The sequence below is a fragment of the Mandrillus leucophaeus genome, unplaced genomic scaffold (genome assembly GCF_000951045.1).
Source record: "Mandrillus leucophaeus isolate KB7577 unplaced genomic scaffold, Mleu.le_1.0 Scaffold292, whole genome shotgun sequence".
NCBI classification, from domain to species: domain Eukaryota; kingdom Metazoa; phylum Chordata; class Mammalia; order Primates; family Cercopithecidae; genus Mandrillus; species Mandrillus leucophaeus.
In genome coordinates, this window is record NW_012103054.1 from 1,537,000 (window position 1) to 1,564,944 (window position 27,945).

A 27,945-nucleotide genomic window follows, 5' to 3' on the forward strand; every position below is an offset into this window, starting at 1 on the left:
AGAATTAAAAAATTCACTTAATGTATTTCAAAATACAGTTGAAGACTTTCATCAGTAGCCTAAATCAAACAGAAAAAGAATTTCAGAGCTCAAAGATCAGGTTTTCAAGCTAACCTAGTCAAGCAAAAGTTTTTTCTTAATTAGAAAATGAATTAAGTCTTCGAGAAACATGGGATTATGTAAAGCAATCAAACCTATGAATTCTTAGCATTCCTGAGAGAGAAGAAGAAAAAGTAAACAACTCAGAAAGTATATTTGAGATAATAATGCAAAAATAATTCTCTACTTTTGCTAGAGAAATAGGTGTCCAGATGCAAGAATCCAGAGATCACCTATACGATGCTATACAAAACAAACATCACCAAGGCATATAATCACCAGTCTGTCCAAGGACAACAACAACAACAGCAACAAATCTTAAAGACAGGTAGAGTAAAAGGTCAGATTCTCAACAGCAACAACAAAAATCAGGTTAACAGCAATTTCCCAGTAGAAACCTTGTAAGTCAGAAGAGATTGAGGCCTACTGTCAGCATTCTTGAAAAAAAAAAAAAAAGAAAGAAAGAAAGAAAGAAAAAAAGTAATGTACTGCTAAACTAAGCTTTCTAAGCAAAAGAGAAATATTTTCCAGACATATCATCACAAAGGGAACTTATTGCCAATAGACCAACCTTATAAAAGATCCATATAGGGCCGGGCGCGGTGGCTCAAGCCTGTAATCCCAGCACTTTGGGAGGCCGAGATGGGCGGATCACGAGGTCAGGAGATCGAGACCATCCTGGCTAACACGGTGAAACCCCGTCTCTAATAAAAAATACAAAAAAACTAGCCGGGTGAGGTGGTGGGCGCCTGTAGTCCCAGCTACTCGGGAGGCTGAGGCAGGAGAATGGCGTAAACCCAGGAGGCGGATGCAGTGAGCCAAGATCGTGCACTTGCCCTTAGCCTGGGCAAAAAAACTAAAACCCTTTCTCAAAAAAAAAAAAAAAAGATCCATATAGGAGTTCTTAACACAGAAACAAAATAATTATATCTGCTACCACAAACACACACTTAAGTACATAGCCCATAGAATCTATGAAGCAACTACACAGTAGAAACTACAAAGCAACCAGTTAACCACAATAGAATTAAAACCTCACATATCATTATTAACCTTGAATGTACATGGTCTAACCTTGAAGGTACATGGTCCTACTTAAAAGGTACAGGGTGCCAAGTTGGATTAAAAAATAATAGTAATAAAAGACCAATCCATCTGCTGTCTTCAAGAGAACCATCTTAAATGTAAGGATACCCATAGGCTTAAAGTGAAAGGTTGGAGAAAGATCTATTATACAAACAGAAAACAAAAAAGAGCAGGGGTCATTATTCCTATATCAGATAAAACAGACTTTAAATCAATGACAGCAAAAAAGGGAAAAAGAAGGACATTGTATAATGATGATAGGGCATTGCATAATGATAGAGTTCAATTCAACAAGAATACTTAACTATTCTAAATATATGCATACCAATGTTGGAGCATAAAAATTTATAAAACACATATCTACAAAAAGACATAGCCACACAATAATGGGTGGTGGGGGCGGGGGGTGCTGCTCTCACTGACAGCATTAAAGACATCTATAAGGCAGAAAACTAACAAAGAAATTCTGAACTTAAATTAACACTTGATCTATTGTAACTGATAGACATCTCCAGAGTACTCCACCAATCAACCACAGAATACACGTTTTTCTCATTTGCATGCAGAATATATTCCAAGACTGGCCACATGCATTGCCATGAAGGAATTCTCAGTAAATTCAAAAAAATCAAAGTCATACCCACTATACCTTTGGACCACAGGAATAAAAATAGAAATCTAGGCCGGCATGGTGGCTCTTATCTGTAATCCCAGCACTTTGGGAGGCCGAGGTGGGCAGATCATGAGGTCAGGAGTTTGACACCAGCCTGACCAACATGGTGAAACCCCGTCTCTACTAAAAATCCAAAAAAAAATTAGCTGGGCATGGTGGTGTGTGCCTGTAATCCGAGCTCCTCAGGAGGCTGAGACAGGAGAATCACCATGAACCTGGGAGGCGGAGTTTGTGGTGAGCCCAGATTGAGCTACTGCACCCCAGCCTAGGCAACAGAGTGAGACTCTGTCTAAAAAAAAAAAAAAAGATATCTATACCAAGAAGAGCTCTCAAAAACACCTAACTACATAAAAATTAAACAACTTGCTTTTTTTGAGTAAACAAATTAATTAAGATATAAATAAAAAATTATTTGAAATAAAAAAGAGAGACACACATATCAATATCCTGAAATGCAGCAAAAGCAGTGTTAAGAGGAAAGTTCATAGCACTAAAGTCTTATGTCAAGAAGTTAGAATAGTCTCAAATTAACAATCTAACATCACACATAGAAGAACTAGAAAACAAAACAAACACAAAATAACCCTGAAGCAAGTAGAAGAAAATAAATAACTAAAATCATAGTGGAACTGAATAAAATTGAGACTCAGAAATTTATACAAAGGATCACAAAACCAAAAGTTGATTACTTGAAAGGATAAACGAGATCAATGGACCATTAGCTATATTAACAAAGCAAAAAGAGAGGTTCCAAAAGCACAATAAAAAACAACAAAGATGACCCTACAACTCATCTAACAGAAATACAAAAGATCTTCAGAGACTAATACAACCACATCTATACACACAAATTGGAAAATCTAGAGGAAATGGATAAATCCATGGAAACATAAAGCAACCAAGATTGAATCAGGAAGAAATTGAAATCCTGAAAGGACCAATATCAAGTTCCAAAATTGAATAAGTAATAAAAAATCTGCCAACCAAAACAGCCCTGGACCAGAAGGATTCACAGCCAAATTCTACCGATATGCAAAGAAGAGCTGGTACCAATTCTACTAAAACTGTTCCAAAAAGTTGAGGAGGAGTGACCCCTCCCTAACTCATCCTACAAAGGTAGCATCACTCTGATACCTAAATCTGGCAGAGACACAACGAATAAAGACAACTACAGGCCAATATTCCTGATGAACATAGATGCAAAGATTCTCAAAATACTAGTGAACTGAATTCAGCAGCACATCAAAAAGTTAATTCATCATGATAAGTAGGCTTTATTCCTGGGATGCAACATGGGTACAACATATGCAAATCAATCAACTTGATTCAGAACGTAAACAGAATTACACGCAAAAGTCATATGATTGGCGGGCGGATCACGAGGTCAGGAGATCAAGACCATCCTTGCTAACACATGAAACCCTGTCTCTACTAAACATACAAAAAATTAGCTGCCGGGCACCTGTATGGCGTGAACTCGGGAGGCGGAGCTTGCAGTGAGCCTAGATCGCGCCACTGCACTCCAGCCTGGGGGACAGAGTGAGTGAGACTCCATCTCAAAACAAAACAAAACAAAACGAAACAGTCATATGATTATCTCAATAGCACAGAAAAAGATTTTGATAAAATTCAATATCTCTTCACTATAAAAACCTTCAACAAACTAGGCATTGAAAAAACTTACCTCAAAATAATAAGAGCCACAAAACCACAGTCAAACATTCTCCTGAATGGGCAAAAACTAGCATTCCCCTTAAGAACAGGAAAAAGACAAGGATGGCATTCTCACCATTCCCATTCAACATGTACTAGAAGTCCTAGCCTGAGCAATCAGGCAAGAGAAGGAAATAAATGCAACCAAATACAAAAAGATAAAATCAAATTTTTCTTTTTCTCTGATGACATGATCACACATCTCGAAAACCCTATAGACTTTGCCAAATAGCTCCTAAAACTAATAAACAACTTCAGTAAAGTTTTAGAACAAAAAATTAATGTCAAAAAATCAGTAGCATTTCTGTATACCAAAGAAGAAATTGAGAAGGTAATCCTGTTTACAATAGATACAAAAAAAGATGCTAAGAATAAATTTTACCAAAGATGTGAAAACTCACTACAAGCAAAATTATAAAACACTGATGAAATAAACTGAAGATAAAACAAATGGAAAAATATACTATACTCATGGAGCTGAAGAATTGATGTCATTAAAATGACCATATTGTCCAAAGAAATTTACAAGTTCAACACAATCCTTATCAAAATGCCAACACTATTTTTCACAGAATTAGAAAAAGCCGTCCTAAAATTAACATAGAACCAAAAGAGAGTCCAAATAGCCAAAGCAGTCCTAAGCAAAAAGAACAAAGCTGAAGCCATCACATCACCTGACTTCAAAATACATTACAAAACTATAGTAACCAAAGTATAGTATCAGTAGTATAGTATAGTATAGTATAGTATAGTATAGTATAGTATAGTATAGTATAGTATAGTAGTATAGTATAGCATAGGATAGGACAGGGCAGGGCAGGACAGGACAGGACAGGACAGGATAGGATAGGATAGGATAGGATAGGATAGGTTAGCATAGCATAGTATAGTATAGTAAAGTGCAGTAACCAATGTATAGTTGACAAGAACTTACATTGGGAAAAGGAAACATATTAGAAGAAAACATTGGGAAGACTCCCCTGGATGTTGGTTTAGGCAAACAATTTATGACTAAGACCTCAAAAGCATAGACAACAAAACCAAGAATAGACAAGAGGGACTATATTAAATCACAAATTTTCCACACAGCAATGAAAATGAAAACAATTAACAGAAAAAGAGACAAGCTGCTTAATGGGAGAAATTTTTTGCAGACTATTCATCCAAAAGGAGACTAATAGCAAGAATATAAAAGGAACTCAACAGAAAGAAAAACAAATAATAATATTAAAATGTGGGCAAAGGATATTGATGCGCATTTCGGGTTTTTTTTAATTTGTTTTTATTTTTATTTATTTATTTATTTATTTATTTATTTATTTTTGAGACAGAGTTTCACTCTTCTCACTCAGGCTGGAGTGCAATTGCACGATCTCAGCTCACTGCAACCTCCATCTCCCATGTTCAAGCGATTCCCCTGCCTCAGCCTCCCGAGTAGCTGGGATTACAGGCATGCAACACCATGCCCAGCTAATTTTGTATTTTTAGTAGAGACAAGGTTTCTCCATGTGGGTCAGGCTGGTTTAGAACTCCCGACCTCAGGTGATCCGCCCGTCTTGGCTTCCCAAAGTGCTGGGATTACAGGCGTGAGCCACCGCTCCTGGCCATCAATGTACATTTATAAGACGAAGACATACAAATGACCAAGTGGTATATAAAGAGAGGCTCAATCATTAATTATCAGAGAAATACAACTCAAAACCACAATGAGATAACAACTTATCCCAGTTAGAATGGTGATTATTAAAAAGACAATAAATAACAGATGTTGGCAAGCACACAGAGAAAAGGCAACTTTTGTACACTGTTGGCGGGAGTGTAAACTAGTATAGTCAGCATGGAAAACAGTATGAAGATTTCTCAAAAAATTAAAAACAGAATTACCATTTGATCTAATACAACTGCTGGGTATCTTCCCAATGGAAAAGAAATCAACATATGAAAAAGATACTTGGACTCACATGTTTATTGTAGCACTCTTTACAATAGCAAAGATATTGAATCAAGCAAAGTGTTCATGAACAAATGACTGGATAAAGAAAATATAGTATATATACACAATGAAATATTTTTCAGCCAGAAAAAAATAAAATCATGTCATTTGCACAAACACAGACAAAACCGAAGATCATTATCTTAATTAAAGTAAGGTAGACACAAAAGACAAATGTCACTTGTTCTAGCTTATATGTGGGAGGTAAACAAACAAACAAACAAACAAACAAAATCTTGCTTACATGGAAATAGAGAGTGTAAAGTAGATAACAAAGACTAGGAAGGGTCAGTTGGGGGCCAAGGTAGGAGGGATGATGAAAAGAACTGGGTTAAAAGATAAAAACATAAAGTAAGATAGAAGAAATAAATTCAATGCTTGATAGCAGAGTAGGGTGCCTATACTTAAAAATGTATTGCACTCAAGTGACGGACACTATGGACACTCTGACTAGATAATTATGTCTTATATATATTTGTAGCAAGATTTCTCATATATCCTATAAATTTTTACAAATTAAAAAATAGTAAATATTAAAAAAATAAAATACACTGATTTTTAAATATGAGATAATTACTTAAACATTTCTTGAAAGAAGACATACAAGTGGCCAACTGGCATATTAATAAATGCTCAACATCTCTAATTAGTATAATCCAAATGAAAACCACACTGAGATTTCACCTAATATCTGTCAGAAAGATTGAAATTTTTTAGTATTCTATTTATATGAATCCAATGTGATTTTAATTATATCTTTGAATAATATTTTAGTGATTGTTCTAGGAAATAAAGAATATATACTTCATTTTTCCAGTGTATTTAAAATGAATAGTTTACCATTTCACTTCGATCATTGAAATTATATTACCATATAGATTCCTTTATACTCCCCTAAGTGACAGTTGTCTCATATATTTCTGTACATTGAAAATTACAGGCAATGTTGTTTTGCTTTAACTGCCAAACATTATTTTAAGGAACTGAGGCTCACAGCATCATTTCACTGCTACTTTGAATTCTCATGTCTTTTCCTTCTCCACCTGTTGCTATTTATATTTTCCAGTATTTTCAATTAGCTAGGCCACACCTCTGCCTAGATTTTACATTTGAGTTCAACGAGAGTGAGAGAGGCACGTGTTTCTTCCACCTTACCCAGAAATCAGAACCTGACTGGTAGTCTCTTAACTACAAATTTAATGTTTTATAGTTCTACAGATATTTGAATTTTCCGCTTCATTTTGTGATAGCATCAGTTGGTATTTAAATAAAATTTTATATTTTATCTAAGTGTCAAATGTATTGGCATGATGGTTATAATATTCCTTCATTGTAAGTTAAATACTTATTGAAAGTTTACTGGTGTCTGTTGTTTCATAATTGATAATAATAAGTATTGTTCTCTTTTTTTTTCTTAGAAATACCTCTTGGGATTTAGAAATTTAATCTGTTCAAAGCATTACATTTTGAATGATTATTTTTATTCTTTTTGACCAAGTCATTGATTTATTTCCTTCTTTATACTTACTTTAAGTAAATGAAATTTTCTTTACAAATTTAAACATTTAAACACATTTACCAATAAGGAACACTTTATATGTAAAGCACATTAACAAATTTTGGGATGTATGTTTACTATCATTTGATTTGAAATATTTTCTAAGTTATCTAGTTTTATATTTGATTCATGAGTCCTTTATAAATGCTATTAATTTCTAAATATTTGCATATTTATAAATATATTATTTTTATTGATTAATAATTTAATAGAAGTTTGATCAAAGAAAATACTCTGTTACTTCAATCCACTGAAATTTATTGAGAGTTGTTTATATACTGGTGTATGTTCTATTTTCGTAAATATTCCATGTACATTAAAAAAATGTTTATTATGCAATTATTTAATACAGTGGTTAATAAATGTAAATAAACATAAATTAAGCCTTTTTTGGTGATTTTGTTTAAATCTCCTATATTCCAACTTAATTTTTTGGTCTTTTTTAGTCAATTACTGAGAGAATTATTAAATTTTCCAAAATACGTGTTTATAGAAAACTGCCCTTTCATAAAGGAAAATTTAACTTTAGTATTTAAAGTCATCATTCTTAGAGCCCTCAAAATTAAGTGATTTTCTTTTATTCCTTTTAAAGTAATATCAGAAAATGCTTTCCATCTACATGATTAGTTTCAAATATATTCTTAATATTCATTAATAAGTTTGTTCAAGTAACATTGGCATCTGACTCTATCATATTATTCAACATACTTTACCTGATAATATAATCTGAAAAATGAAATGATAGTATATTTTTAAGGATCTCTTAATTATATTAACATATTTCAGATTAAAATGAGTATATATACACATATGTAAAATATGACATTTGGAACATTTCTCATATAATGGTAAATCAGTTAACATATTGTCGCATAAAAACAATCATAATAAACAGGCCGAAAGTTATATTCTGAGATGCCTTTAGGGCTCATAGTCTAAATGGTTATGATTTTGTGCCATTTTGGAATAATCAAAGGAATTCCCCGAAATAGTGATGGAGTGTCAACTCATTTCCAGTCAGTTTTATTAGGGTCTGTGTGGAAGGGAAACGGATTCAAAATACTACAATTTGTTTGACCTCATGGCTAGAGCAAAAATGATGTTTTAGACACCTTTATAAGTAACAGTGCCAGCAACTTAGACTCTATACTAGTTTATTAATTGGTTAATTTATTGCCTACTAGTCTACTACAAGCCTTGTAACGTGGCTTTAATGATAGATGGCAGTTCAGGTAGTTCAGTTCTGTAAAATACAGATTTCCTAAGCAAAATTATCAGAATAGCTAATAATACTATAGTTAGCAAACCAATTATTTAAAAATCTATATAAAGGGTCTGAAATGTTCAGAAAGATAGGAAATTTCTTTATTTTCTTTCAATCTTTTGTCATTGCATGATTTCTTGCAAAACTATTTTGGTTCAGTTAAGGTTGTCTCTTTCCATTCTCAATAGAAGAATAAAATGTCAACTTGGCACCTGGGTAGTGACAAACATGCTATAAAGCATATCCGTATAAATCATTTCCAAGCACCAATTTACATAGTAATTGTGTTCATGTCAACGTATTCAATTTTCAATGGCTGGTTTTAGTCACACTGTTTTTCTATTCTAATCTTGCCCATGTCAGTTACCTTTGATAAGGCAGTGATATCTAGTAATTTATTTTGCTTTTGACAGGTCTGAAAAATTAGTCTGGACTACCAAGTATATGTGAGCATGTTTGAATGAGGGGGTCATTACTATTTATTTATCCATGCAGTTATCCTTTTGTTTGCTCACTTACTCTATAGAAACCTATTTTGTAAATTGACATTTTATTTAGTAATCTAATTAAAAGGTTATGTATTATGATATTTTATGTCTTTACTGAAGGATGAAATAATTTGTTGTGTTCCTGCAGCCACGTATTCATGAAGCATGGCAGAAATATTGTGGATATGTAGGTTGTTGCTTTTTAAATAAATTTGAAAATATTTCTGCCATTATTTTTCAGAATATTTTTTCTACTACTAACTCATCTCCCGTCCTTCAGAAATGCCCCTTATATTCATGTTGGTTTGCTTGATGCTGTCCTGCATTTATCTGAGTCTGTGTTTATTTTTCTTCATTCTTTTTTCTTCTTATTCTCCATTGATATGGTTTGGCACTGTGTCCCCACCCAAATCTCATGTAGAATTATAATTTCTAATGTTGAAGGTGGGGCCTGGTGGGAGGTGACTGGATTATGGGGGTGGTTTTTAATGGTTTTGCACCATCCCCCTAGTGCTATCTCATAGAATTCTCATGAGATCTGGTTGTTTAAATGTGTGTAGCCCCTCCACCTTCACACTCTCTCTCCTGCTCTACCACGTGAAGAAAGTGTTACTTCTCCTTCTGCTGTGATTGTAAGTTTCCTGAGGCTTCTTCAGCCATGCTTCCTGTACAGCCTGCAGAACCATGAGTTAACTTAAACTTTTTCCTTATAAATTACCCAGTCTCAGGTAGTTCCTCATAGTAATGTGAGAAGGAATTCATACATTCATATTCCATAATCTCTATTTGTCTTCAATGTTGGTGTTATAGGTGGTGAATCTGTATGGGTCTGTGGCAACCTTAATTCTTACCTCCTCAGAAGAAAGAATTGGGGGCGTAAGGTAGAATGAAAGACCAAGGCAAGTTTTAGAGCAGAAGCAAAAGTTCATTAAAAAGCTTTAGAGCAGGCATGAATAGAAGTGACCTACACATGGAAGAGGGCCAAGTGCATGACTTGAGCGATCAAGTACATAGTTTGACCTTTTGACTTGGGGTTTCATATGTTGGCATGTTTCTAGGGTCTTGCATGACTTCTCCCCTGATTCTTCCCTTGGGTGGGCTGTCTGCATGCAGTGTGTTTACTGGAGTTGTACGAATGCTCCCTTGAGGCATTCTTCTCTTACCAATATGAATGTTCCTAGAGAGTCATATACCAGTTAAACTCCACCATTTTGCCTCTTTGTATGCATGGCTTGAGTTCACTTGCCCAGCTCCTGAGATCTTATCAGGAAGCTGCTGATCACCAGTTTCAGATGTTTCTCTCTATTAGAAGACTGCCTTTCCCTGGTGCCAGCTGTGACCAATTCTTATCTTAGAAAGCCAGTTTAATAACTGCCTGACCATCACCTGATGGTTGCCTGACATTTCTGGTGATGGGGGACCCTCTCCGGCCCTGCTCATGTCTGCCTGACTACGTACTGTAACATTGATATTTCTTCCATCAGTTGCAATCTTCTCTTAAGCCACTCAAAATAACTTTTTATTTTAGCTATTGCAGCCTTCAACTCTAGAAGTTTTGTTTGGTCTTTTTTGTTGTTTTCTAATTTCTCTCTTTATTTATGTTGTCTATTGAATGAAACATTATCATAATACCTTTCTTTGTTTCTTTTATTATGTTTCCTTTAGTTCAGTGGAGGTATTGATGATGGCTAGTTTGGAGTCTTTTTCTGTTATATTTAATCTCTGATTTCTCTCACAAAGAGTTTGTATTACCTGCATTTTTATTATTTTGGGGGGTCACACTTTACTGATTCTTTGCATGACTTATAAGTTGTTGTTGGTAACAGGATATTTCAGATGATATATTTTAGCAACTCTAAGTACTGATTATTCTACCTCCCACTTGGACCTGTTATTGTTATTTGCTTGTTTGCTTTTTTTTTAGTAACTGACTTGACTACAGTAGCCCCCACCACCCAACCCCTACATCCATGGGGGATATGTTCTACATCCCTTAGTAGAAGCCTAAAACTGCAGATAGTACCTAACTCTATATTTATTATTATTTTCCAGTACATACACACCTATGATAACATTTAATTTATAAATCTGGCAGAGGAAAGGATTAACAACAATAACTAATAATAAAATCAAACAATTATAACAATATACTATAATAAAAATTGTGTTAATACGGTCTCACTCTCTCTCCAAATACTTTATTGTACTGCACTCACTTATTTTTTGACTATGATTGACCACAGATAAATAAAGCCTCAAAAAGTGAAATCACAGATAAAAGAAAACCACTGTATTTTAGTGAAGTCTGTTTCTTTTCATCACATGGTTAAGTCTCCTGTGTGGCTCCTCGGGGAGCTGTGGCTTTGGGAACGCCCACATTCAGCCTGAGATGACAGCAGTATTCGCAGGGATTTCTTTCTCTCTTTCCTGACCACATCCCACTGTTAAATACCACTAATTGCTGGTTGATTGCTTTCTTGTTTTTAACAATCCCCTAGGATATAAATTGTTCTACACACTAATCTATTCCATTTGTGGTTCATTTGAAGGGTTAGTTTTTGAAGTCTCTCTGTGATATTTGTTCTGACACTAGAAGGCATCCTCCCAAGTTTCTCATTCTTTATTTCTCCATTGCAGAATGGCTGGCCTACAGTCTAGGCTGTGTCTTCATAAATATACAAACCACCACCATCCAATTACTTTTCATCACAGTCTCTGCTGTTTTTCAGAGTGACCTTAGATTTGAACTTCTCTATGCAATGTTGCAAAGAAGTCAGTTTCTTTGGGAAGATATTTGGTGCTATATGTTCTGTGCCTTGCTTCTCTCTCAGGCAAAATCTCTGAAGCAAAGCTCTGGAGATAAGGGTAGAGACAAGGCCAAGATGCCTGGAAGGACACCTTGCTCTAGAAAGTGAGCACTCAGGGAGAGGGGACCAGTAGCCTGAGAATGTCTCTGCTTGCATCACTCACGTGAAACCACCACATCACAAACTGCGCAAAATATAATAAGGGCCTGAAATATTCTCAGCATGCTATACCGGACGTAGAGCCTCTGTTTCATGTGTGGTGGCTAAGAGGAAGAAGAGATGCCCACCTCTGTACTATGATTACCCAAGGCTTTCTCTTAGTAACAGGAAACAAGGAGCAGGATGAGAGATACTGAAGTCCTGCTCCTCCTAGGTAAATGGCTCTTGGGTTCGGAGTGAGGCCAGTAGAAAGCCCTGTGTTCTTGGTTGCATCTGTCTGAAGTAGTGTCTCTGACTTGCTGAGTTGGGAGAGAAGGATAGAGTGGTCCTCTTCTTTCAGATACCACAAATTACTTTCTTACCAAATTTTCATAAATTGTCTTGAAGAGATGTTTATTCCCTTTCTATTTGCCTTTAGGACCATTTCCAGAGACTTACATATTTTTAAAGAAATAATTTTCACCAACTTCATCAGGGAGCAAGTCAGGGGAGTACCTTATGCTGACATGCCAGAGTCAACCTTTGGATGACTTCTTTATAAACTTATCTAAGTGCCTGTCACTCATATGCTTAATAAATAATTGTCAGATAACTAAAAATGTGCTTTGGGTAAGAGCACATTTGTTATTGAAAAACACTTAACAGGATTTCTAATCTTGATAAAGTATGTTTTAAGATAACGATTTAAGATAAAATTTATAGATAAATTTTTCTTTCGTAAAATCAAGTACAATTATCTGTGAATATTTGAGAATGAAATTAATAGTTTTTAAGTGCACATTTAAAATATTCAAATCAAGAATCTTTATAAATGATATAAATTTATTAAAAATTTAAATGATTTCCTCTGTACTATGGTAACATGCACATTGATGGTTCAACCAATTCTGTTTAACGATTAAGTTCAAGAGAATACGTGATATATCTACCTTAATTTTTTAATTTGAATGAGCATGAGATTTACAGATTATCCTTTTGCCGAAATCACATTTATTAATGCCATCGTTTGGCATCACAATCTAAGTGCTAGTGATTACTTTGACAATAGTTTAAGATTACATGGCTTGCTGATTTGGAAAGGAAGCTCCAGCATTCTCTTTAAAGCAGCAGAATTTTCTTATAGACTCATTCTTTATTATATATAACCTAAAATCTTAAATCACTGTCTCTCATTTCAGTAAACTTCTGTGGGTAGGAGTAAAAAGAGGAAGGGTAAAATTTAGAAATACAGTTGCTAGATAAACCTTACAGAGCAAAGTATAAGATTACATCAAATTTTCAGATTTTTTTTCTTTAAAGAGTTAAAATTATGAATCTATTTCTCAAACCTACACTTTTAGTTTTATTTATTTGATACTTATCATAAGGTTATAAAGGATATTCTTTGATATTCAACACACAATTTTGAAGCAGCCACAGTTTATTTTCATATTTTTTTTTGTATGTGCACTATTTTCCCTTTGTTATCCTTTTAGACTGCAGTTCCCTTATCCTTGTCCTCATTCAGCCTTTCTTTTTTTTGTTGTTTTTGTTGTTGTTGTTGTTGTTGTTGTTGTTTTGGGGGGGATGGAGTTTCACTCTTGTTGCCCAGGCCAGAGTGCAATGGTGCAATCTCGGCTCACAGCAACTTCCGCCTGCTGGGTTCAAGTGATTCTCCTGACTCAGCCTCCAGAGTAGCTGGAATTACAGGCACCCGCCACCACACCCAGCTAATTTTTTCTATTTTTAGTAGAGATGGGGTTTCACCATGTTGGCCAGGCTGGTCTCGAATCCCTGACCTCGTGATCCACCAGCCTCGGCCTGCCAAAGTGCTGGGATTATGGGCATGAGCCATGGCGCCCAGCCTCATTCAGCCTTTCAAAGATCCAGCCTCATGGTCTGTCAGTCACTCCAAAAGCTTAATGTCTGACAAGTCTTAAACTGTTATCTCTCAAAGGAAGATTTTTGTTTCACTAGGGACACACCTCTTAGTTACAGTGATAAACATCTTTTGTCTCTTTCAGGCTTTAGTCAAGAATGAGAGGTATACCTAAATTTTTGTTGTTATTTAATTATGGCTTTCTGTAATGACCCTTAGAACTTATGTACTAATGTCTGTATTACTGTGCATACAATTGGTTTTCAAAAAATATTGAAGGGTACTCACTTAAACAACAGTTTTGAAAGATGGTTTCTACCTGATTGTAGCCATTCCTTCTTTCAATCTGCTGCTTATCATTTAATTGCTTTATTTTTTAAGTAATATTTAGACGTACCCTAGGCTGGAATAGAGTTTGATTTAAAGGATACATTTCCCATCTCTGTCTCTGTGGCAACATTCACACCTAATTGGAGTGCATGAACAGTCATTTTAGCTTATTTTGCTTCTGAATTCACTTGTAAACTTGTTGAATGAAGGTACTTAATCAAGTTCACAAGGATGTCATAATAAAAATGGAAAAGGCAATCAACCAGTGCTATTCATTTTTTATGTGGCTTTTGAAATTGAGAAATATAAAAAATTATTCTTGCACATTTTTGGATGGTTAAACTCAAATATGTTTGCCAATAAGTTCTAGAATTACATAGACAAGAGTCAAAATGGATTACGTTTTTCCATTATGCATAAAAATAAAATAAAAACTATTCATAGTATATTTACTAAATCTTATTTGAAAGAAATTGAATACATATTTATTCTTCCTAACAAACTCAGAATTGACTCATAAAATCTAAGTATTTACAATTTAAATTTTGAAATTAGAATACACTAGGTCTCCTTATATTTTACATCTCCATGATATGACTGGCAAATTAAAAAAGGAATCAGAAAGATCATTATCAGAAGACAAAGAAACAACTGAATAGATCATGCCATCGCTGATTTGGTAAACCTCATCCCAATTTTAATAATCTTAGTACATAGTGAGGAACCTGAAGAAACTTGCATCCCTGCTTATGGAAATGAGCACATAAACATTCAAAATTGCCATTTGACTTGTTCAGCATCGCAATGCAAGTCATGCAAGACAATATATTAGAATCATTATTCAATATACTTCATGGAAGGCAGGAGTATTTAGAATATAAGGCACTGAAAAATCAAGAATTTGCTCAAAAGTCTGTATATGTTGAGAAATAGCCTATAGTGCTTACTTTGTAAGTACTTCATGTAAGTATGGGGTAAGTGTATACTATTTATCACAGGAGGAGACTCCTTTTCTCTACAGATGTGCCCATGTGGCAGGACAGTCATTAGACAAACACACCTGGCCTTTCTCCACCTTTTCAGAGTTTCTTTCCAGGAGAAAGAGATTTGTGGGTTTGGGTTACAAAGCTTGCTGCAGTTGGCCAGCTCTGTCTTCATTTTTTTCTGCTTTGGAACCTGCTTGCCTGCAGAGATCAGTCATCTTATTCTGCCATCCATGACTTAAGCGTGACAATTTCGCTTATGTTATCCAGCTATGTCTGTGACTTGAAAACTGAATGTGCCTCATTCTGCACTTCACTATTGAGTATAATACTTGGCCTATATCTAAACCATGCTCACCAATTGAATTTCAACAATAATAAAGAGAATGTTTTCATAGCAAATCATTTCTAGGGCCATCTCTCAAATGGTTCTGAAACTACAGGAAACAGGGCTACATTAGTCTGGTATAACCACAGCCCTACTGAAAACAATCATATAATCCAAGAGGTTGTAAAGATTCTCTTCGACAGAAATAGTTTTAGCTTCATGGCTTTGACAATCCGTGGAGTACTGAGTGTTGAGAGAACACTCTGTGATACCTCATACTCCATTTATTGTCAAAGCCATGAAGCTAAAACTATTTCTACCTGGGCAATATTAGTGATATAAAAAAATGAAAAAAAGTCACAATACAAAGTGAATCTACATTAATTTTAAAATATCTCAGCTAATCAGCTACCTTAGAAGTCTATCTTGGGTAACATGTATGTGCATAAATATTTATCTATATAAACACATAAACTTTTATAACAGCCAAAAGAAAAATGAAACTCATATCAAAGATGCATTTACCCAAAACTGCCGTGAAACCTACCTCAACTCTCCTATAAGGATGGTTCTTCTATCTCTTTATCTCAATTATTGCTTTTTTCATAGATACGAATTTTTCTTACCTACATTAATTACATTAATTATATCACGCTTACAGGCTATTTGTGACAACTTTTGATGAATTTTTCCATATCCAGGGAATAACACTTGCTTAAAAATTCTTCAATTTTATCTTAGCAACAACATATTCATGCACAAATTTATTAGAGTTTCTTTTCTATATAGACCATTCTTACATAGTTTTCTATTTCCCTATGTTATATGTATATTTCAAATAGATGTCTTATGTCTCCCATCCTGAACTATAAGTTAAATAAGGTGCTCCATAGCATGCAAAGCATATATGTGACATCTCAGGGAGACGACTAAATACAAAGACATGGCAAAATCAATATACAAGTGGAGAAAAGCTTAAAGTGTGGCAAAACAAAACCAGGCCACCGAGATATCCATTGACTGGACATTTGTCATACAGAAGTGCTCATTGTAAAATTCTTATCAACAATGTATTAAATAAAATATTTAATACAATATTTAAAATAAGATGTTCTAAAGAGAGATTCAGGCTGATCACAGGCACTATGGATACAGACATGACTTGGCACTAACAGAGGAAGGGAGTGAATATTTAAAATACATCAAGTATGTGCTCAAAAATATGTATAAAAATCAACCAGGGTCAGGCACAGTGGCTCATGCCTATAACCCCAGCACTTTGGGATGCCAAGGCAGGCAGATTGAGGTTGGGAGTTTGAGACCAGCCTGACCAACAGGGAGAAACCCTGTCTCTACTAAAAGTACAAAATTAGCCAGGCGTGGTGGTGCATGCCTATAATCCCACCTACTTGAGAGGCTGAGGCAGGAGAATTGCTTGAACCCCAGAGGCAGAGGTTGCAGTGAGCTGAGATTGTGCCGTGACATTCCAGCCTGGGCAACAAGAGTGAAACTCTGTCTCAAAAAAAAATAAAAATACAAATACAAATTCAACCAAAAGTGTAGGGCTAGGTGTACATAAAAAAAGATTAAAAAATTGTACATACCAAAGCATAGATAGTGTAAGAAGCTGAAACAATTTGTAAGATAGAGAGATGTTAAGAGCATTTGGAAGAAATATAAAAAAAAATTAAAAACAAAAGTGAAAAGCTTGAAATTTATTTTTTGGATAAAAGTAAGACTGATCTGTTGTGGGAAGTCAGGGACCCCAAATGGAGGGACCGGCTGAAGCCATGGCAGAAGAACATAAATTGTGAAGATTTCATTGACACGTATTAGTTCCCCAAATTAATACTTTTATGATTTCTTACACCTCTCTTTACTGAAATCTCTGAACATAAATTGTGAAGATTTCATGGATGCTTATTACTTCCACAATCGATACCCTTGCTATTTCCTATGCCTGTCTTTACTTTAATCTCTTCTTCTTTACTTTAATCTCTTCTTTACTTCCCATCATTTTCGTAAACTAAGGAGGATCTATGTTGCCTCAGGACCCTGTGATGATTGCATTAACTGCAAAATTGTTGGTAGAGCATGTGTGCTTGAACAATATGAAATCTGGCGCCTTGAAAAAAGGAACAGGATAACAGCAATGTTCAGGGAACAAGGGAGATGGCCTTGGACTCTGACTGCCAGTGAGCCGGGTGGAACAGAGCCATATTTCTCTTCTTTCAAAAGCAAATAGCAGAAATATCGCTGAATTCTTTTTCTCAGCAAGGAACATCCCTGAGAAAGAGAATGCACCCCTGAGGGTAGGTCTATGAACGGCCCCCGTGGGGGCGGCCATCTTTTATGGTCAAAGCCGAAGGGATGATATAAGCCCCGGTCTCCTGTAGCGCTCCCAGGCTTATTAGGACATGGAAATTCCTGCCTAATAAATTTTGGTCAGACAGATTGTCTGCTCTCAAACCCTGTCTCCTGATAAGATGTTATCAATGACAATGTATGCCCGAAACTTCATTAGCAATTTTAATTTTGCGCTGTCCTGTGGTCTTTTGATCTTGCTCTGCCTCCATTTGCTTTGTGACACTTTATTACCTTGTGAAGCATGTGATCTCTGTGACCCACACCCTATTCGTACACTCCCTCCCCTTTTGAAAATCACTAATAAAAACTTGCTGGTTTTACGACTCAGGGAGCATCACGGAACCTGTGGACATGTGATGTCTCCCCCGGACACCCAGCTTTAAAATTTCTCTCTTTTGTACTCCTTCCCTTTATTTCTCAGACCAGTCAATGCTTAGGGAAATAGAAAAGAACCCACATTAAATATCGGGGACGGGGTTTCCCCCGATACTGATCAAGTTATTGCACACATGCCAATATACTGTCTTTCATCTATGGCTTGTAATTAAGGATATCTAGTGCTGATTTGGAAATAATAAAGCCAAAAAAGCAGTCTATTTTTATACTAGTGAAGAAGAAATGAATCAGGAAATTTCTTTAAAAAATACCTATGCATTAGAATTTCTGAAATAACTTGTCTTAAATATTCTTCATAGTGAACTAGAATGTGTACTACATATCAAAACATATAAAACCATGATTTTTTTAAACTAAATATGAGAATATGAAAGAGTGCAGAGCACTTAAATATACAGGGAGTGGCCAACATAGTTTATCACACAGCATAAGTCCAGCTTGTATGCTTTAGAATAAGTTCGAGTTCAGTTAAATGTCAAGATAGGAGTCCCCATATCTTCCATTGCAAAATCCTAGAATAAAGAAAAATAAACTCTTCCCTGCTAGCACTCTGAGACTGTAGTTTCAGTTGGCTTACTGAAAAGGAAAAGTTTCTTAGAACTGTTATTTTTATTTTAAAAGTCATACAAAGTTTGCATTCTGTTCTATAGATTGTGTCAATATAAAAATGCTATGGTCCATCACTTTCAGCCTAGTTAAATAGATAATACTGAAATATGTCACAAGTTGATCTTATAATTTCAAAGAGCACTTACACAGAGCTGCATACTCTTGTGGATAAATGTACCTGCCTTTGGTGAAGCACAGATGAAATCAAATGCATAATACTTTAAACAATAGGAACCTGTAAGACATTCTTTGGCTCTCCGTTTCCTGCAGGTGGAGCACTGGCAAAATCAGAGGTGACATCAGACTCCTCTTCCAGCATTGCTAGGAGTCAAATACTGACCTCACCAAAGTCAGCCTTATTCTTGGTAGTATCAGGCTTAACACTTTCTTTTTATCCATTTCAAACCCTCTCAAGGTTTTTGTTGTTGTTGTTGTTGTTTGTTTGTTTTCATGTATTTTTCTTTTTTTCTTACTACATGACCACTTGTCCTATTAAATATCCAGCCTTAGTAACTAAGTTGGAATATTATCACAGATTATATTTTGGCCATATTTTTCTTCTGTAACATTTATTATAGTGCTTTCCTCATACTGTAAATTCAGTGACCCTAATAAAAATTTCAGAATTTATTTTACATCTTTCCATTTTTTTTTCCCATTATTACATGAGAAGATCTTTTCTTAAAAGATGGTGACCACACTAAAAATAGTCTTTGAGAAGAATGGGAATAACTGCCTTCTTTTGACTTCAGTGATTTTCTGCACTGTTTCCAAACTTGTCATTATTTCTACTTGAATACACATTAAGAGATTGAGATTAGAAGTGTGGGGGTGGGGGCCAGGCCCAGTGGCTCATGCCTGTAATCCCAGCACTTTGAGAGGCTGAGGCGGGCAGATCACAAGGCCAGGAGATTGAGACCATCCTGGCTAACATGGTGAAACCCCGTCTCTACTAAAAATACAAAAAATTAGCTGGGCGTGGTGGCGGACCACTGTAGTCCCAGCTACTGAGGAGGCTGAGGCAGGAGAATGGTGTGAATCCAGGAGGCAGAGCTTGCAGTGAGCCGAGATCATGCCACTGCACTCTAGCCTGGGCAACTCCAAAGTGTGGGCGCAGGGAGGAACTGGATAGATAGAAATTATTCTCTTAGCATATTTATTATGCCAACAATGCAATTTAATGCATCTTTGATTATGTGCAATTAGGTATTAAAATTTCTCATAACTACAAATGTTCTTGGTCATGAGAATTACTGTAGATAATTTCAGGTAACCTGGGGATAATTTGTCTGGTTAAAAGGCCTGCGTCAATATATAAAGCACTCAATTTAGGAAAAAAATGATTTGTTCTTCACATTAGTCCTCTGTTTAACTATATTGGGAAATTCAACTTCATATAAAACATGAGGAGAAAAACAGTAATTACTTCATAATTTTAAATAAATTTCTAAAGCTACAAAATGGCAACTAGAAAATAGTTTTTCAAACCATAATGGACTGATATATTTCTAAAGGGTCAATTATCTTTGCACAAAGTTAATAAGTTTTATTTGCTTTAAATTACTGGTTTAACTTAGATTTCTAATTCTTATTTTAATTAGTTGCCCTGGTTTTTTTTTTCCTTTTCTCTTTCTCACACCAGGGTTTCCAAAGGAAACTTGTTGGGTTGTTGTGGGTGGAAGGATAGCTGTATTAGAACAGTTAGATAGATTTATCAGATACATGTGCCAATACCACATTTCAAATTTTTATCACTTTCCATATTCTTGGTATCCTTTGGCATTGTTTATGCTATCAGATAAACGATAACACAGTAAAATCAAAAGTACAGTAAGTGATGTTAGAGGTAGATGGGGGTGGGTAGAGAAAAGATGGATTTTGGGTAAGTATATACAGTACTATAATGTAAACTATAATATGCAGTTACAATTCAATACAAACTGAACTCCCTGTCAATAGACAAGCTACTTTAGATCAAGTTCAGAAAGTGACAGGAAATTGAACCAACAATCAGTACTTTTTTTTTTTTTTGAGATGGAGTCTTGCTCTGTTGCCCGGGCTGTAGTGCAGTGGCCAGATCTCAGCTCACTGCAAGCTCCGCCTCCCGGGTTTATGCCATTCTCATGCCTCAGCCTCCCAGGTAGCTGGGACTACAGGCGCCCGCCACCTCGCCGGCTAGTTTTTTTTTTTTTTGTATTTTTTAGTAGAGACGGGGTTTCACCGGGTTAGCCAGGATGGTCTCGATCTCCTGACCTCGTGATCCACCCGTCTCGGCCTCCCAAAGTGCTGGGATTACAGGCTTGAGTCACCGCGCCCGGCCTCATTACTTATTACTTTTGGATTATGGATGCATTCATTTAGGGTATTCTTTATGAAAATGCAACAACCATGGCACTAAATCTGTCTGGGGTGAGAATTAAGTTCATAGAAGACATGCACATGTAGACAGTTCTGGTAGCTCTAATAACCAGCAAAAAATATTTGCTTTGTAATTTACATGATCAAAAGTTTAAAGTATGGATATTGTCTTAAAATATTTCATTTTAATGAGTTAACACAGTCAACAAAAATTTGTATTTAATATTTTTCAGAATTATTTTGAAATTTTAATGGTTACTCCAATTTAGATCAAGTATATTTAAGATGATGCAATATGAGTTTTATCCAAATTATTGGGATAAAATATTTGGTTACATATCTCACAGCGATACACATTTAAAAAAACAATCAAAGGACAAAACAAACAAACCAAAAAAACCCACCCTGATCACTGATGTGCTGATACTCACTTAGCATGACGAATATCTGGCAGAGACCTCTCTAGCGCAATATTGTTGCTGACGAAAATATTAAAACCATTTTCCCTGTAAGCTGAGTCATCATGGTCCTCTTCAGTAAGGGGGTAAGGTTTCCCATGTTCACCTTTCCCTAGCAGGAGAAAACAAAATGAGATTATCATCTCTCTAAAAGCCATTTTATCTTCTAGAACAGATATGAAGACTGGAATGTGTATCATTACCTATTGCTGTGCTCTGCAGAAGGAGCTAGTACTAAGATTTTATTGTATTATTTTATTTTAATTGCCTTTAAGTAAACGAAATATACTCAATATAAAAAGCAAACAACACAGAAGTGGAAAGTGTAGTCTCACATTGCAGAACCACTGCCAAAATTTTTAGTGTATGTTTATTAATATTTGTATGCAGATTCTAATATATATACTGATTTGTAATTTGACTTTTTCCAGAATAATTGTATACTTTTCATTTACTTCCAATACTTGATGTTATTTGATTGTATTCCAATTTACACCATTCCACTGAAAACATACTATTATTTCTAATTTTCCCATTACAATGAAAATCTTTGCTTTTCACAGTTATGCATTTTTTAAAGGGAAGCACAAATTCCTAGAAATGGAATTACTGAGATATCTTTAAAGTACTTATAAGAGTTTTGACACATCCTGAGACACATTGTAAATTTCCAACTTCATCAGTAAAATACATATTCCTCATATTTTAATTTGACATTTCTTGATTACTATGAATTAATAATTCCTTATATTTTTATCATTGGTATTTCTTTCACTGTGAAATGACTGTTGAAGCATTTTTAAAAACAACTTGTTTTTTTATATACTATTATATATTTTTGTTAATTATATATGCTGCAAATATTTTATTTTATTAAATCTAATTAATTTTTTAATCCAGATTTTATTTTTTTCTTTTATAATTTCTCATTTTATATTTTACATATTTACAAAGAAGATCTCCCCTAGTCCAATATCATTTTTAGTATCCATTTAAAAACTCAGAGTTGTATTTTAGCTATTAAAATTTTTGAAACATCTGGAATATGTTTTGTTGTGAGAAGTGAGATAAATATAATTTTTATTTTTTTCAAAACAAAAGTTCAGGCAGTTATAGAAATATCATTTATTGGGGTTGGTCACAGTGGCTCAAGTCTGTAATTCCAGCACTTTGGGAGGCTAAGGCACGCTGATCACCCAAGGCTGAGTTTGAGACCTGCCTGGCCAACCTGGCGAAATGCTGTCTCTACTAAAAATACAAGAATTAGCCAGGCGTGGTGGCACACACTTGTAATCCCAGCTACTGGGGAGGCTGAGGAATGAAAATCGCTTGAACCCAGAAGGCAGAGGTTGCAGTAAGCCAAGACTGGGCCACTGCACTCCAGCATGCGTGACAGAATGAGACTCTGTCATTAAAAAAAAGAAAAAAAGTATTGAGTAATTTGCTTTTTTCTTCCCTGCTTTAAAACACTACATACAAAATTTTGTACACTTGCTCGTGCATATTTAAAAATTACCATGGCATTTCACTGTTATGCCAATGCTTGCACTGGAAACATCATAGTAGTAACCTCTTTTAATGTATGCAAAGCCATTTCTTGCCATATTCTTTTTCCAACTAATAACATGTTTACTTTTCTGTGTGAACTGTTTAATAAAATGGCCTTTCTGGATTTTGTTTTTCAGATTACATTAGATTTTCTGGTTCATTCTTATATAATTGATATTTTTATATGTATCAGCTGTTTTTCAAGTGTTCTGCCCTTGGACCTCAGTGGCATTTTATACAATTTTCATTCTTTTAGTCCTATGCAATTTTTGGTAAATTTTTGTAGATGTGTTTTATCTTCATTGCATTATGTGTAGTATCCTTTCTTTCATTACATTTTTCTAAATGGCACACACTATATATTTTTATACTTCTTATTCAGACACCATACTGAACTATTTTTTAAATAATTTTTAAAAAATAGTGTTTTACAGATACACAATGTCTATTTCAAATAATAATATTTTGCCTCCTCTTCATAACTCACAATTTCTTATCTAATTATATAGTTAACAATAAACAATTTGTAACAGGCATTTACTCTGGTCTTGACTTTAATACAATTGTTAAGTATTACAGATTTAAGCTGAGTAATTAATATGTATTTGTATGTGTATGTGTTTGAGTGCCTAATAATATGTACTTATAACTCATCATTTAAGAAAGAATATTTCTAGTACCCTTTAAAACAAGGTGTTTATTCATTAATAGGATATGGAAGTTTAAAAAACACTTTTTAAAAATCTTTAGAGATTTTTATATTTTTCACTGTAGTAACCTTGATTTACAAACATGTTATTCATTTTGTATTACTAGAATTCAAGATTTTGTTAGGAAATTTGGTTTCCATATCAGTGATTCCTCAGAAAAAAGGCATCTTTCTTTTCTTAGTTTCTTACTACTACTGCCCTTAAATTCAATAGTGCTGACCGCCAAGATCAAATCGCTGGGGATTGATAAGAAATTATATTCTCACAAAGCAGACTGAAAACCTCTCCAATCAAAGGAAAAGAAACAATATGTTTAAATGACATTTGGCCTTAAAAAACCAAAAACAAAAACAAAAAACAAAACTTCTTCTTTGCTTCCCTGTTTGATTTCTTAGGAGAAAATGTCACTTATTACTTTTCAACCTAAATGGAAAATAAATCAGTGAGAAATTTCATGTCTATAGCAGCTAGTTATTGAGCATCTGTAATGTACAAAGTATTGTGTTAAATTACTTCATATAAATTTTTTAACCCGACACAGTTACATCTTGGCATAAACATTGTGCTACCTAAGTTACATGTAAATAAATAAAAGAGAGACTAATGTTCACTAGCACTTCCGTAGTTACAAATTAGCCATATAACGTGGGGAAATGTTTAAAAGACATAAATCTTTCTTCCATTAATGACAAAATTAGCTGTAAGGTCTCTTGGACTTATATAGTCTGTGGTTTTAACTAGCTCTATGTAAGTCCATAAATCCTATTTAAAAAGAAAATTTTATGCCAGGTGCAAGTCAATAAATGTGATACACCACATAGACAGAATTAAAAACAAAAATCATATGATTATCTCAATAGATGCAGAAAAAGCATCTGACAAAATCCAGTGTCCCTTTATGATGAAAACCCTCAGTAAAATAGGCATAGAGGGGACACACCTCAAGGTAATAAAAGTCATTTATGACAAACCCACAGGCAACATTATATTGAATGGGGCGTGGGGGGTTGCAGAGTTCAAAGCATTCCCCTGAGAACTGGAACAAAACAAGGATGCCCACTTTCACCACTTCTTTTCAACATAGTACTGGAAGTCCTAGCCAGGGCAATCAGACAAGAGAAAGAAATAAGGGGCATCCAAATTGGTAAAGAGGAAGTCAAACTGTCATGGTTCACCAATGATATAATCATGTACCATGAAAACCCTAAAGACTCATCCAAAAAGCTCCTAGTTTACTAGTTTACTGAATTCACTTATCATTACAATGAACATCTTTACTTTTCACAGTTATGCATTTTTGAAAGAGAAGCATAAATTCCTAGAAATGGAATTACTGAGATATCTCTAAAGTACGTATAATGGTTTTGACACATCCTGAGACACATTGTACATTTCCAACTTCATCAGTAAAATATATATTTTTCATATTTTAATTTGACATTTCTCGACTGCTATGAATTAATAATTTCTTATATTTTCATCATTTGTATTTCTTTCACTGTGAAATGATTGTTCAAGCATTTTTAAAAATAATTTTTGTTTTTTACATACTATTTTATATTTTTGTTAATTACATAGGTTGCAAATATTTTATTTTATTAAATCCAATTAATTTTATCAATAAAATTCATTTACTGATAAATGAATTCAGTAAGGTTTCAGTATACAAAATCAATGAATACAAATCAGTAACACTGCTGTGTACCAACAGTGACTAAGCTGAGAATCAAATCAACAACTTAACCACTGTTACAAGAGCCAATAAAAAAAAAAAATACTTAGGAATATACCTAACCAAGGAGGTGAAAGACCTCTACAAGGAAAACTACAACACTGCTGAAAGAAGTGACTGATGACACAAACAAATGAAAACACATCCCATGTTCATGGATGGGTAGAATCAATATTGTGAAAATGTCTATACTACCAAAAGCAATCTATACATTTAATGCAATTCCAATCAAAACGCTATCATAACTCTTCACAGAACTAGAAAAAGTAATCCTAAAATTCATATGGAACCAAAAAAGATCCCACATAACCAAAGCAAGAATAAGAAAAAAGAACAAATCTGGAGGCATCACATTACCAGACTTCAAATTATACTACAAGGCTATAGTTATCAAAACAGCAAGATATTGGTATAAAAACAGGCAAGTACACCACTGGAACAGAATAGAGAGCCCAGAAATAAAAGCAAATACTTATAGCCCACTGATTTTTGACAAAGTGAACAAAAACACAAAGTAGAGAAAGGACACCCTATTCAATAAATCGTGCTGGAATAATTGGCAAGCTACATACAGAAGAACAAAACTGGATCCTCATCACTCAATTTATACAAAAATCAATTCAAGATGGATCAAAAACTTAAATCTCAGACCTAAAATCATAAAAATTCTAGAAGATAAGATCAGAAAAAGCCTTCTAGACATTGGCTTAGGCAAAGACTTCATGACCAAGAACCCCAAAGCAAATGCAAGAAAAACAAAGATAAATAGATGGGACTTAATTAAACTCAAAAATTTCTGTGCAGGAAAAGATATAATCAGCAGTGTAAACAGACAACCAACAGAGTGGGAAAGCATCTTCATAAACTATACATCTGACAAAGGACTAACATTCAGAATCTACAAGGAACTCAAATCAGCAAGAAAAAAACAATTCCATCAAAAGGTGGGCTAAGGACATGAATAGACAATTCTCCAAAGAAGATATACAAATGGCCAACAAACATATGAAAAAGTGCTCAGCATCACTAATTATGAAGGAAATCCAAATTAAAACCATAATGTGATACCATCTTACTCCTGCGAAAATGGCCATAATTTAAAAATCATAAAATAGTGGATGTTGGTGTGGATGTGATTTAAAATGAACACTTTAACACTGCTAGTGGGAATGTAAACTAGTACAACCACTATGGAAAACAGTATGGAAATTTTCTAAAGAACTAAAAGTAGAACTACCATTTGATTCACAAGCCCACTACTGGGTATCTACTCAGAGGGAAAGAAGTCATTATAAGAAAAAGACACTTACATATGCATGTTTATAACAGCACAATTCACAGTTGCAAAAATATGGAAGCAGCCTAAATGCCCATTACACAATGAGTGTATAAAGAAAATGTGGCATATACATACCATGGAATACTACTTAGCCAAAAAAAAAAGGAATGAAATAATGGCATTTGCAGCAACCTGGATGGAGCTGGAGACCATCAGTTTAGGTGAAGTAACTCAGGAGTGGAAAATCAAACATCATATGTTCTTACTTATAAGTGGGAGCTATGATATGAGGAAACAAAAGCATAAGAATAATATTATGGACTCTGGGCACTCAGGGGAAGGGTAAAGGATAAAAGACTACACATCGGGGACCGTGTACACTGCTCAGGTGATGGGTACACCCAAATCTCAGAAGTCACCACTAAAAAATGTATCCATGTAAATGTTTTTCCCAAAACTATGCAAATAATAAAAAAAAAAAAATGGAACGGAAAGTAGCCTTTCATTTCTTCAACTTATTTATTTATTTATTTATTTATTTAATTTATTGGAGACGGAGTTTTGCTCTGTCACCCAGGCTGGAGTGCAGCGTCGTGATCTCGGCTCACTGCAAGCTACACCTTCCAAGTTCAAGCGATTCTCCTGCCTCAGCCTCCCGAGTAGCTAGGATTACAGGCACCTGCCATCATGCCCAGCTAATTTTTGTATTTTTAGTAGAGAGGGTTTTGCCACATTACCCAGGCTGGTCTTGAACTTCTGGCCTCAGGTGATTTTCCCAGGTAGGCCTCCCAAAGTGCTGAGATTACAGGCATGAGTCACCGCTCCCGGTCAACATATTTTTATTTTTAAATTCATATGCCCTAAGTAAAATGTATACATCCACCCGAAGCTTCTTTTAAAACATTTTTGTACAGTTATTTTTAGAGCTAAGCCTTTAGATTTAGTCACTTCTAAGACTACAAAATAAAAATTTAAAGCTACCCATTCATTAGAACATTTGTCAATTAAAAGGAAATTTATTTGTACATCAATTTGGTGTTCAGAGTGATGAATCTCATGAGATAAAGCTTTTTAAATGAATGAATGATTCTCTAAAGGTATAAAACAAAACTCATGAGTCACCAATTATGGCATACTAGACATTCCTTC

General features: G+C 34.7%; 1 protein-coding gene across 2 annotated transcripts in view; it reads right to left on the reverse strand.

Moving 5' to 3' along the window:
* Positions 1 to 27,945, reverse strand: part of GALNTL6 (polypeptide N-acetylgalactosaminyltransferase-like 6) — a 1,310,737-nt gene that overhangs the window by 778,010 nt on the left and 504,782 nt on the right. For both annotated transcript variants that reach the window (XM_011986093.1, XM_011986094.1), the window contains one exon: positions 21,501 to 21,639. In XM_011986093.1, the coding sequence (XP_011841483.1) occupies positions 21,501 to 21,639 (139 nt within the window). The remainder of the gene's footprint in view (positions 1 to 21,500; positions 21,640 to 27,945) is intronic.